The 12907-nt window shown below is 43.8% G+C and overlaps 1 protein-coding gene across 1 annotated transcript in view; it reads left to right on the top strand.

The window, feature by feature from the left end:
* PLXNC1 (plexin C1) overlaps positions 1 to 12907 on the top strand; it is a 156845-nt gene that overhangs the window by 102757 nt on the left and 41181 nt on the right. Inside the window, exons 16-20 of the mRNA XM_069584197.1 lie at positions 2986 to 3087; positions 3388 to 3491; positions 6797 to 6835; positions 7054 to 7178; positions 8158 to 8356. Coding sequence (XP_069440298.1) covers positions 2986 to 3087; positions 3388 to 3491; positions 6797 to 6835; positions 7054 to 7178; positions 8158 to 8356 — 569 coding nt within the window. The remainder of the gene's footprint in view (positions 1 to 2985; positions 3088 to 3387; positions 3492 to 6796; positions 6836 to 7053; positions 7179 to 8157; positions 8357 to 12907) is intronic.

Consider the following 12907-nt stretch of genomic DNA (forward strand, 5'->3'; position numbering starts at 1 on the left):
ACACCCCTGACCCCAGCCCTTCCTTTCTGGCAGAACTGTATTTTGGAATCGTGATCTGTAAGTTCTATTGAAATGATCCGCAGCTCATCCAGGTACAGTGATCCCATGTGGTTGCTCACTGGATGAACTCCAGCCCACCAAGGTGTCTTGTTTGGCTCAAGTAGCATTTTTACAACTTTGAAGTCACTGACATCATTTTAAAATGACATGCTTCATATTCTTTATAATCACTTGAAAACTGTAAAGATCTGGATCTTTGGATCCTGATGTTTCTATAGCGTGGGTTTGCTAGAGCTGGGGCGCGGCTCTGTCTGGAGGGAGGGCTTATGTTCACCACGCTTTTGCCACAGACTCAACCTTTCCCTTCCCTGGTGGCTCAGATGGTAAAAAAAAATCCACCTGAAATGCAGGAGGCCCAGGTTCAATCCCTGGGTCAGGAAGATCCCCTGGAGAAGGAAATGGCAACCCACTCCAGTATTCTTGCCTGGAGAATCCCCATGGACAGAGGAGCCTAGTGGGCTACAGTCCATGGAGCTGCGAAGAGTCAGGCATGACTGAGCAACTTCCACTTTCCCACCACTCCCTTACTGCTCCACACAGGCCATTTAACTCATCTGAGGGCCTGGTCCCTGTAGCCGTTCAGTTTTTGACCCGTGTTTCTGAGCCGCTTTTCGCTTTAAGTCTGTTTGTTTCCTCTTGTCCTCCTGAAAAAAAAAAAAAAAAAGAGAGAGAGAGAGAACTCTTCTCCAGAGCTATGGAGCCCTTTCAATTTCTTGTCTTAGTACAGGCATTGTCTTTCTGATGGTTTTCTGTTAATAATTGCTCATTGCTTCCTTCCCTGTACTCACTGTCTCACTGACTCATCCATCCATGCATGCATGTGTATACCTGATGTTTATTGAGCACCTGTTGTGTTGCTGATAACTGTGCAAGACTCTGGACCTTGGGATGGTGAGTTCAGTCCTTGTCCTTTCTCTTGGGGAATTCCCGGTCCAGTGAGGAAAAGATTTATATGTATTGTTAACTAGCCTAATGGGATGAATTCATTCTGTAGAGACCTTGTTTTGTACTGTTTGTTGATGATCGTGTCAGGTCTTTGTTAAGCTCTCCCAAGTTGGCCACCACTTGTATGCGTCTAGAATCCAGAATTGGACCTGATATATTAATAAGGTCTTGGCTGGTGCTGGCTTTGAATAAGAAGATTACTTGTAAATTCTAAATGCTGAGCTCAATTTTGAGAAATCCACTGCTGTCAGGCAGCTCTCGATAGAACAGTCTCATCATGGAGTCAGTAAACTCTGTGACTCCCTAGGAAGGTCTGATCCCTTCCCGGGCTCCCTGTGACTCTTCCTTCCTCTCCCTTCACTTTGTTGGTAAAAACTGTTGATGTTCTTTAAGGTGAAGAGGGCTGCATTTGACATGTGGCTCTTGATTTCATTGGTGCCTGAGAAGCCCTTCAAAGTCCTCCTCCCCTTCTTACCATGTGTCATTAGCAGCGTTAGTAAGTGTACCCTTCAGTCCATCAATCAGATCATTAGTGAAAATACTAAACACACCTGGCCTAGGGCTGCCACCTACGAAACACCCCCACTGTGGCTTCCCCTGGAGATTTCAACCAGGAAAAAGCCGTGACTGGAGGGATGTGGCCTGCTAGCTCCCTTTGCAAGCAGTGAGCTGGTGCTGCCTATAGGGTGGTCTGCGGACCAACGGTCCCAAGTGATGCTCCTGGGGAAAGGGTTCCACAGTCAAGTCAATTTGAGAATCACTGCCTGCTCCACCGTTCTTGAAGATGTTATCATTAAGACTGTTGACTGTGAAGTAGTCCAGTGCAGAGCTGTATAGTAAGTCCCTACATACACACCTTCAAGTTGTGAACTTTCAAACATGTGAATATGAATGTCAGCCCCTGAATAATGGTTGTTGTACTGTACTGCTGAAAATGTTTTTTTTTAAATTTTGGTTTTTTATGTACATGTTATTTTTGTTGAGTATTATAAACCTGTTACAGTACAGTACTGTGTTAGCTGGGTACCTAGGCTAACTTTGTTGGACTTACGAACAGAGTGCACTTAAAAACCCACCATCAGAATGGAACATGATGGCATGGAGGTGACTTACTGTGTAGAATTTTATTTCCTCCAGCACCATTCGCATCTACTGGTAACGTGATCCTTTTATCATGAAATTTCTATTAAGAGAAGAAAAAATTTCTAGAAGAATAAGGACAGTTGACAATAGTAAGGACAGTTGTTACATATTCTTTTTTAAAAAGAGGCTCCAAATGCTTTCTGTGAGTTGCTTATTGGAACACTGTCAATACCACAAGGAGGCAGGCACTTTAACATAAGGCAGCCAGGCGCAGAGATGCCAGGGAGCTTACCTGAGGCCACACAGCTAGTTGATAGCAGAGCGGGGACATGAACCAGTGCTGAACTTGTTCAGTGTGCTGCCTGTGCAGTGTAGGTTAGAAGCAGAATGAAGTGGAGAAGGAAGCAACATCCAGACAGGGGGCTTCTCTGCGGACCACTCATCCTGTCATCCACTTGATCTATGCAAGTTTGACTCACGTAGCGCACTGTGGATCTGTGGGGCTTTTTCTGCATTTAAGGTTCCAACTTTATTTCTCCGGGGATGTTTAGAAACATTAAAACAGAACAGAACAATATAAGTGGCCTGTGGCTGTAGGGAGACTTGGCTTGTTTCATTACTTTTCAGCCAGCTGGAATCTTTGGTTACAAGTGAAGGTTATTTGATTTAGTTTTTACTTTGAAGATGAGTATTTTTTTTTTTAATTTTTCTGTTACAGGTGAACATCTTCCTGTCTAGAGTGACCCTTCACTAGAAATTTTTCTTCTTAGAGATTCTGCCTCTTCCATGCTAGTCTTTCTTGCTTTCCCTCTGTTACAAGAACTATGAAAGTTGGTTCTGTTTTTTCCTTGCTGTGTTTTAACCTGTCAATCTCTGGCTGGCTCTCTTTCTCTGCAGTGGCCGTGGGGGTGACCAGGCACAAATCGAAGGAGCTGAGTCGCAAGCAGAGCCAACAGTTGGAGCTCCTTGAAAGTGAGCTCCGGAAAGAGATACGTGATGGTAGGCTCCAAAGTTGTGTTTGTAGAAAAACAAGCCCTTTTTTATTGTCTTTTTTTTTTTACCCTTAAATGGAACCAGCCACGTTAATGAGAACCATTTGTATGATAGAAGACAACTGAACAGCAGGGTCTAGGCCTGGCTTTGTATTTTATTTCAGTTTCTTCGCAGCCAACCAAGTAATTATCTATTGTTTCTTCTTTAATGAAAAGCAAGGTCATACTCTGTGTTAGACAAAACAGCAGCAGATCTTATCCGTTGTTGGTTGAGTTAAAATATTGCTCTTGGGATTCTGTTTCGCAGGCTTTGCTGAGCTGCAGATGGATAAATTGGATGTGGTTGATAGTTTTGGAACTGTTCCCTTCCTTGACTACAAACATTTTGCTCTGAGAACTTTCTTCCCCGAGGTAAAAGAGCATTGATCATCTTCCTAAGGTTGAGACTTGAATAATAATGAAGGTGCTTGTTGCTGTTGTCAAAAAACTGGTGTTTGCTTCCAAGGCAGCTGCAGATAATGTGCTTGGTACAGAATAATGGCTTAAATCTGAGCAGAGCGGGGAGGAGGAGAACTATTAATTGGATTGATGAGGGTAGAAAGCAGTGATGGGTCGCTGGCAATTACTCTTTGTCCAGTAACAAAACCCTAGGAGGGACACAAGTTCAGAGTGATGATTTTTGCTTTATTTTGCTACCAGTTTAGAACTGAATTTGTAGCTTGGGAAGTGAGCTAGTTTATTTAAAAATCAATAAATTGTGGGCTGGCCAATTTGTTGTGTTTATCTGCATGACTTCCGTTGCAGCCACTGGATTATTCACCATTACTTCGCAATTGGAGATGGAAAGTGCCATTGGCCGAGAGGGAGGAACCTAGACACGCGTAGGGTTTGAGTTAATAGCAGCTGTTTTTAGCACTGTAGGGTTTTACGGTTCTCTTCAGCAGTCATTCTTCAGCTGATGCGACAGTGTCACCCTCATTTAGCAGAAAGAGCTGCATGAGATGATTAATTAATTTGTTCTAGGACTCCGAGGAATAGTCTCCTTAAGCCTTTGGGTTTTCACGTTCTCACACCTCCATCTCCTCACCCACTCACATAGCCTTCCTCATTCACCCTCCTGAGTCTTTGGCAATGCACGCCCATCCTCCTGCCATTGCCTGGACATCCTGATACCCCAGTCCTTCCATATCGCCCTTTTCTCGTCCAGAACTGGTGCCCATATTGAGGCTCAGCCTCTGGAACACATCAACACCAATTATCAGATTTAAATCTAGATTCCTAAGCAAAGCCAGTAATCTCTCCAGGCCAAAAGAGAGATTTGGCCTGTGTTACTTTACCAGCAACTTCTCAGCTTCATTTGGCCAGAAGCCTAGAGTTCAGAAACCCAGACACGGGCAGTAAGCAATTTTCAGTTTCTCTATCATTCTAGAAGCAGACACCATGATATGTGATGCTGTGTCTGGAGGTTGGGGTACCTCTATAAAACACCTACTATATATATATATATATATTTTTTTTTTTTTTTGGTCCAAGTCTTAGTGTAGTAAATCAAGGAGGCTAGAAATAAGACCTTAACTTTTTGCACTTGAATATTTTTTTTAAAGTTATCCTCCAAGAATATCAGGCACCGAGACTTACCATTTGGCACTCCTCCATTTCCACGGCAGAGCACCGCCTGGGGAGGGGAGTTTAATTCCCTGAGTCAGGATGACTGTGCCTGACCTCAGCAAAGGTTGCACCATGAGTCCTATTTCCCAGCTATCTGAGATCCCCATTAAGAATTTAATAGCAGTAAAATAAGAGATTTCTACCGTCTACAGGAGTACTCTATGGGCTTTTATAGTTAATAATTGCCCTAGAGTGCTGAAGAGAGTAATCTGTGGCCTGCAAAAAAAGTTTTCCTGTCTTCTAAATTCAGTAATCAAGAGCAACATTGAGTTGAGGAATGTAAAAAACACTGTTGCGAGTGTTTAAAAAAAAAAAAAATCCCAGACACAATGCTGTATTATCTTAAAGACATTTGCGAAGGCAAATGATTTAACTCAGGGTTATGTAGCATCTCAAAGGAGCCGGGGAGACCCAGGAAAAGCAAGCACATACATTTGTTAGAACCCCATTGTGAAGACCTGAGTTGAAATTGAATTGATAATAATTAAGAAGTGAGAACAGGGGAGGGTATTCTGTGACAACACCAGTTGAAATGCGTTCTAGACTTTGAAGTCCCAGTGATGAATAGGCCCTTCACTGATAAATCTGGACCAACATCCTCTAGGCCTGGAAGTTGGGAAGTGGGGAGAGAACTTGAGTGATGAATACCTACTCAATAACAACAGGCAAAACCCAGAGGAAATGGTAGCTTCTCAGAGACCAAGGCATTACCAGCTCCTAGTTTTTTGCCCTGCTAGTTGGGTTTTTTTGGATGTAAAAGCCTTGCTTTAAATTTTATCGGCAACTTTGTTTTGCTGTAAATAGAAGACAGACATAAGGCTAAGCAGAGCATCTAACCACCTGGAGGAGAGGAATTTGAATGAAAGGAGGAAGGAGCCTTTGAACCCAGGGAGCCAGAGCAGTATTTCCCTATTTGAGGTCAAGAATTAATCTGTTTAAATTGCCTATTGACATAAGGTTGGTTCAGCAGAAAAATATTAGGAACTAGAAAACGCAAACCTGGGGTCCGATTTTTCTGCTTATTACTAGTGGAGAGTATAACCAAAATAGTCTAAGGTCTTCTGCTTGGGCTAACAAATTTGAAAATATAAGGCAAAAATCCTCTACAGAAGAAATTCACTTTAATGGTTTCAATGATTACGAAAACATTTAAAAATAACAATGTTTAAATTTATATTTTCATCCCATTGACTCAGTGTTACACATCATGCTTTTTAAATTTTAATCATTTAATTCCAATATGATTTATGATACATTAGCAGAAACTCAAATTTCAAAGTTTATATTCAGGGGCTACAGAGCATAACAGTTTAAAATATTTTTAGAAACCAACAGGGCAATGGCATTGTGGTTTAGTATGCTGTTAGTGATTAAAAAAAAAAAACTACTAATGATAGCTGATGTGAAAACCTTACTATGCACTCGTTAATTTTATTTTCACACCTAACCCATGAGGTGGGAGTCATCACTGTTTCCATTTTGCAGGTGAGGAAAGTCAGGTTCAGAGAAGTTCAAAGGCTTGTCCAAAGTCATGTGACCAGCAGGCGATGAAACCAGAACTGGAACTCAAGTCGTTTGACTCCAGATTCTAGCTTTTAGCCACCCCTCTCCATCCGGTCCTGAATAACATTGTGTATTGAGACAGTAAATACTTCTAAGCGAGGACTTGCATAAACTTACCAATGCAACTCAGTATTTATCCTTAGAAGGTAAATTGCTTGAGGAGTGGTCTGTACATTTGCATAATCTTTTCACCGCCACTTCTTTAACTTTTGAATCAATTCTTTTAAATACCTTCATCTGTCAAAAATGGGACTGATGCAATGGTAATTATTCGTGGAGGCCTTCAGAAGTCACTGGTGTTTCCTGAGAGCTGAATAATTATTTATTATGTAGAGAACATGCAGTGAGCATACGCCCAGGGGCTCTTCAGATTAGCAAACAGTGTCTCTACTTTATTAAAACGAACTCAGGTATTATAACAGAAAAAAAACACTCTTCATTTCATTTGGATGTTATGAATAATTAAAGTGTCTCCTTCCTCTCAGTCAGGTGGCTTCACCCACATCTTCACTGAAGATATGCATGTAAGTCTATAAGTTTTCATTTTTAGCCCATGACTGCCTGACTCTCATAGTGTCGTCATCACCACCATCATCATCTCCATCATTATTTAGAATTGTTATTGTGGGCATTTGGGGATCACAGATTTGGTATTAAATAATTCATTGTCTTGAAACCCCATTGTGGATCTACTTTCTAACTTTTAGTTAATTTATTTATATTATATTATATATTTTTTCAGAACAGAGATGCCAGCGACAAGAATGAAAGCCTCATAGCTTTGGATGCCCTGATTTGTAATAAAAGTTTCCTTGTGACTGTTATCCACACTCTTGAAAAGCAGAAGAACTTTTCAGTGAAGGACAGGTATCCGGCAGTTTGTTTCTATTTTGAAAGTGATTAAGGAGAGAGGATAAAATCTGCGCCTCTTATTTCCTTTCCAAACGACAGCCTGGACTTGGTGTCTGAGAGCCCGCATCTCTCTTTTGAGAGATCGGCTGGCTCTTTGGGTGGCCATGCAGTCTTAGCGTCTCCACTTCAGAACACAGTGCCCTAACACAAGTTCTATTTTGAAGAAACACACACATGTGACCCCCCCCCAAAAAAAGCACCCCAAAAACCCCCAACACCAAGAAAGAAACATGAATCCTGAGTCACAAAAGCAGAAGTGCTGTTTTCTATTTTTAAAACACTGAAAATTCAGGGAAGACATTCACTTCTTGTTACCTCTCTAGTTTGAAGTTTTAGAGCTGAAAACCTATAAAATGACCTGAAGTTAACATTGATATGTGGTTTTTATGGATTGAAGGCTAAGGTAGTTGAAACCTAGATGTTAAAAAAAACACCCACAGGGAGGCATCCTGTTAACACCCCATTGCTGGGCCCCTCATGTTTCCCTGGAGACGGCTATCAACACCAAGCAAGCCACAGATGATGGTTAACCCTAATTAACCAAGGCTCTGTTTTTTTTCTGTTTTTTTTTTAATGTGCTTTTTTTCCATCGTCTGTGTATCTTTTTTTTTTTTTCTTGAGATATAATTGACATACAGCTCTGTAGAGGTTTTAGGTGCACAGCATGAGCAACACAATCTGATCTCTCTGAGTTTGAGGGTTTTTTTTCATATGCCATATTTAAGTGAACTCATACAGTATTTTTCTTTCTCTATTTCACTTCACATGACACCCTCGAGATCCATCCATGTTATTGCAAATGGCAGGATTTCCTTCTTTTTTATGGCTGAATACCATTCCATTGTATATAGGCACCACATCTTCCGTATCCATTCATCTGTTGCGGACACTTCCATGTCTTGGCTATTGTAACCCAGGCTCTGTTTTTACACAGGTGTCTGTTTGCTTCCTTCTTAACAATTGCCCTGCAAACCAAGCTGGTCTACCTGACCAGCATCCTGGAGGTGCTGACCAGGGACTTGATGGAGCAGTGCAGCAACATGCAACCTAAACTCATGCTCAGACGCACAGAGTCCGTGGTGGAGAAGCTCCTCACAAACTGGATGTCTGTCTGCCTTTCCGGTTTTCTGCGGGTAAGTGTCGAATCCCTCGGCAGTGTCAGAAGTAAGATGGTAAGCAGTTATTTTCAGCAGATGCTAACGTCTTTGCCAGGATAAGTCCTGCGTACTCCGTGGTGTCAGTATTTAACTGCTTTTAGTCTTGGTCCTCACCAGGGGCACATGAAGGGGAAGAGAAGATTTGCTTTGGCTCTGACTGGCCTGTGCAAGTGTAATTCATTTAGAATTTCCTCAGGTAAGACCTCTCTCTTCTTAAAAATTGGATTAAGAAATACAGTCAATGTGAGACCCTTCTCACAGATTTTTAAGTGTACACAAGTGTTGTCTATCGCCACAATGTGGTACAATTGATTTCTAGAGCTTACCTTACGTAACTGAGACTTTAAACCCAGTGGCTTTTGTGTCCATCTTCACATGGTTAATTAACACATGCTGGGTGAGATGGCTGGCAGGCATCACTGACTCAATGGACCTGAGTTTGAGTGAACTCCAGGAGTTGGTGATGGACAGGGAGGCCTGGCATGCTGCAGTTCATGGGGTCACAAAGAGTTGGACACGACCGAGCAACTGAACTGAACTGAACTGAATGGAGAGAACATTCCTTTCTCTTTTTTTCTTATGCCTGTGCTGTGTGGCATATGGGATCTTAATTCCCCAATCAGGGATCAAACCCATGCCCCTGTACTGGAAACTCAGTCTTAACTACTGGACTGCCAGGGAAGTCCCCATATTTCAAATACTGATGAAAACACACTCTTTTCAGAGCCTCTGAGCATCTGGGAAATTGCTGTTTACTTACCACATGAGCTAATGACATTCAAATCCAAGTGGTCATCTCATGTGAAAGCAAGTCTCCAAAGAGCCCTCCACCCCTTGAGTTCACTTTGTGAGAGTTTCTATGGAAATATGGTTGTAGTCTAGTTGAATCTTGAAATCTTTTCTTACATGAGGTTTTCACAGATGCCATAGGTAAGAGGGAGTACTCTGGAGTCTGCTGCCTGGTCTAAAACTAGACTCTACCACTTACTATAGGCCCCAAGCAGGTGTTTTGACCAGCCTGAGCCTTGGGTTTATAACCTGTAGAATGGAAGAATGTTTTAGGGCTGTTCTGAAGCATAAATGAAAAAATGTATGCAATTGCTTGGCATTGAGGAAGCACTCCATAAACTGTGCCCATTATTATTATGAAATATTAATAGGAAAAGAAGTGTGTTCTGTTGAACCCAGTCTCCATTCAACCCTCTGAGGCCCCTGGTGCAGGAGGTTCTTATCCTTCTTTAATTTTACCAGCCATCCAGATTCCAGCAAAACTGCATAATTGTGTATTTGTAGCTGGTTCCGAAATCTAATTAAAGTTTGAATAAGATACACTGCTATGCCACAGGTTTTAACAGTGCTACTTAAGTTTAGATCCAAAAAGCAGTGCCTTAAATAGACTATGCTTAGAGTTTAACGCAATCTTACAAGTAGAGGCACAACATTTTTTTTTTCTTTACCAACCCTTTTCTCTCCCAAGGCAATACCCATTTATTAAGATTGATGAAATCTGCCTTCTTTTCTGTTTACTTGGTATAAATCATCATATGCTTTGGGGAGATGGGGAGCAGTTATTTCTGGGGTGAATATTTTTGGCTCCCTAGCTTCAGCCACAGCTGCTTCGAAAGAGGTAGCAGGGCCCTCACCTAGTTCCTGGCTCTTAGTCTCAAAAGGCACCCCCTGCCCCACCACTCGCTAGAGCCACTGACTCAGAAACTCAAGGCGAGGTCTGGCAGTCCCGGTTTCCAGGCTCCTGCAGGTGATCCCATCACCCTGCCTTTGAGAATGTGGGAGAGGGGAGCAGAAGGAACCCTGGCCTAGGAGTCTTGGCTAGACGTTCATCTCAGCCCAGCTCGCTTTGTGGCTCTGGGCATGGTCCTTCCCATCTGGGCATCTTCCCACTGAAGGAGGGGCCTGGCCATTAAAGAGGTCAGGAGTCCCCAAAGTCTGGGCTGAGAGCCCAAACGGCCCCTCTGAGCAGAGGATTCTGCATTAGGATTTTGCAGTGCTGATTCATGGGTGTCTTGAGCACTTGGGGTAGGGAGGGGGCAGCGTGCTCCCTGGGGAGGAAGTGGCATTCAGCCAGTTGAGTGATACTTTCATTTTCAGGGGAACAATTCCCTCTGGCGTGGAGGGCCTGATTTCCCCCTCCACATGCCCAAAGGGCACAGGGCTCTGATGGCCTAGTCCTCCTGCCTGCCCTATCTCCCCATCCCGCCCCAAACGTTTGCTTGGGCGCCATGAATTCTGTGACCTCCAGGTAACTTCCTCCTCTCTGCCTCCAAGGCCGTGTGGGTCAAGTACTAATGATAACTGCCATTTATTGAATGTGCCAGCCAGTGTGCTAAGAGCTTTGCTTCTTTTTCTCATTGAATCCCATGAGGTGAGGACCTTTATGACCATTTTGCATTCCGGAGAGTTGGGGTGCACAGAATAGACGAGAGTTTTCTACTCACAGATCCCACAGCGCTGTGACAACACCAGAGAGCTCTTAGCCACCCCGCTTACTGCTTCCTCAAGGGGGAGGCCACCTTCTTCAGGCTTAGGAAAGGATTCAGGGTGGGGTGGGGCGGGGTGGGATGGTGAATGAGATCACAGGTGCAAAAGCCTCAAGCTCAGCTATGGCCAGAGAATCTGGTCTCCTGAAGGAAAGGACGGTGAAAAGGCCAACCTTAATTCCCATCACAGGATGGGAAGGGTGGGGTCAGTTCCGTAAAGGGAGCTCTGAAGGCCGGCTCCCCAGGAGCTGTGTGCATCCTGGTCTGAGTAGGTTCTAACACAACTTAGAACTTGTGTTCGGTGGTGACAAAGAAACCCCATGGCCTCATGTTTTCCTAAGTTGGCCATGCACCAGAATCTGCTGGGAAGGTGTTAAAACTACCAACGCTCAGACCTCTTCTCCAGAGATCCCGCATTTAAAGTAGAATCCAGATGTCTGAGTTATTTTTATAACAGCCCCAAGGGATTCTGGTGATGATTCTCCAGGTTTCGAACCACGGGTGTGGATAACAATGCCAGATGAGATGTTATTTATCTGAGTTTAGCTGCAGTCTTCAGGAGAATTCTGACTACAGGGCCACTGAGTCTGAAGCTGTCGCTCTGCACAGCCCAGAGGAGCCCACTGGCCCCCAAACGCCGACCTCTACAGAAGCCTCCAGCCCCCTCCCAAGGGTGCTTATCCCCATCTCTGATGTGGGCTAGAAGCAAAGAGAAGTGAGGTTCTAGGTTTGCGGTCAGGATATTACCTAAGGGGGTGGAGGGAGAGAGAAGAGAGCCGTGTGGTTGTGAACCTCTAAATAAAGGAAGTTTCTCATGAGAATTGAAATGCCGTGTTCTAGTCCCAGCACTCTCCCCACCTGGGAAATTTTTGAACATTCCAGCCCTGTCCTACAGTAAGGAAGCGACTAGAGGCTCTGTCAGCAGGGGAGAGGGAAGTGGTGCGGGGGCCCAGGGGCGGTGGGGCGGCACAGGAGAGACAGGAAGCCAGGGACAGGGACGGAGGAGGGATGCGCCCCTGCTGGCAGTGTAGAGAATGGTATGGGGGCCGGTGGGGTGGGATCCCAAGAGACTTCAAAGATGTCTTGGTTTACCTGTTCAAGGGAAAGCAGGTGAGAGATTCAGTGAAATCTTCCTTTCCAGGCCAGATGCATTGGCTGTGAAGCTTGACTTTGTAAACTGGGGCTTTAGGCCCTAGTCACGTGGTTGGCTGCTCATCATCACCGAGGCAGTCTGACTTCCTGGTTGTGGCCCTGATTCTTTCCTCCCCCTCAAATTCAGTTTAATAATATCCTTTTGATCACAGATGGCTTCTTTACTTCGTTTATTTTCTACACGATAGTCAACCCAGGGCTACATGCCTTGGAAGGCTGCATGAGAGCACAGCACACAAGCCTCCCGCTTTGGGGCTGCTCTGAGTCCATTCAAGCACAAAGTGGCTACAGATTTGAAGCATTTCTATAACAGCAAGGGTGGACACCCTTGATCCAGGAAAAAAAACAAGTGCAGGAGGAAGTTATCAGAATGCTTGGGAAGATCCTTAGAGTCATGGAATCGGATCTAGCCTGAGGAAGGAGACGGGGTTCCTCTGCAGCCTGTACTAGCAAAGGTACCCAGGTGGGACCATGATGGCTGGGGCCGGGAACCACTGGGGGCTGGCTTGCTCATGAGCAGGTGAGGCTGCAGATTGTGTAACTAAGGGCCACTTCCTTTATGAGAAGCTGTTAACACCAAAATTTCCTCCTAGATAAATTTATAAAATGTTCTTATGTTTATTCTAGTTAATAAAGGTTAATCATCCTGCCATTTATTTTCAGTGTGCTAAAAAAAAAAAAAAAAAAAAACAACTGGGGCAGTTAAATAGGAATGTAAACAAAGGTTAAACCTCTGCGAACTGTTCTTAGGCCAACTGATGAGAGTTAGGCTGAAGTAGAGAAGCTTAACGCATAAAAGAATGATCAATCTGTGTACTGCATGCTGTTATCAACTGTAAATGCAGTGAGAGAAAGTGTGTATGTGTTTGTGTGTGTGTGA

Source organism: Ovis canadensis, chromosome 3, assembly GCF_042477335.2.
Source record: "Ovis canadensis isolate MfBH-ARS-UI-01 breed Bighorn chromosome 3, ARS-UI_OviCan_v2, whole genome shotgun sequence".
In the NCBI taxonomy this organism is placed as follows: domain Eukaryota; kingdom Metazoa; phylum Chordata; class Mammalia; order Artiodactyla; family Bovidae; genus Ovis; species Ovis canadensis.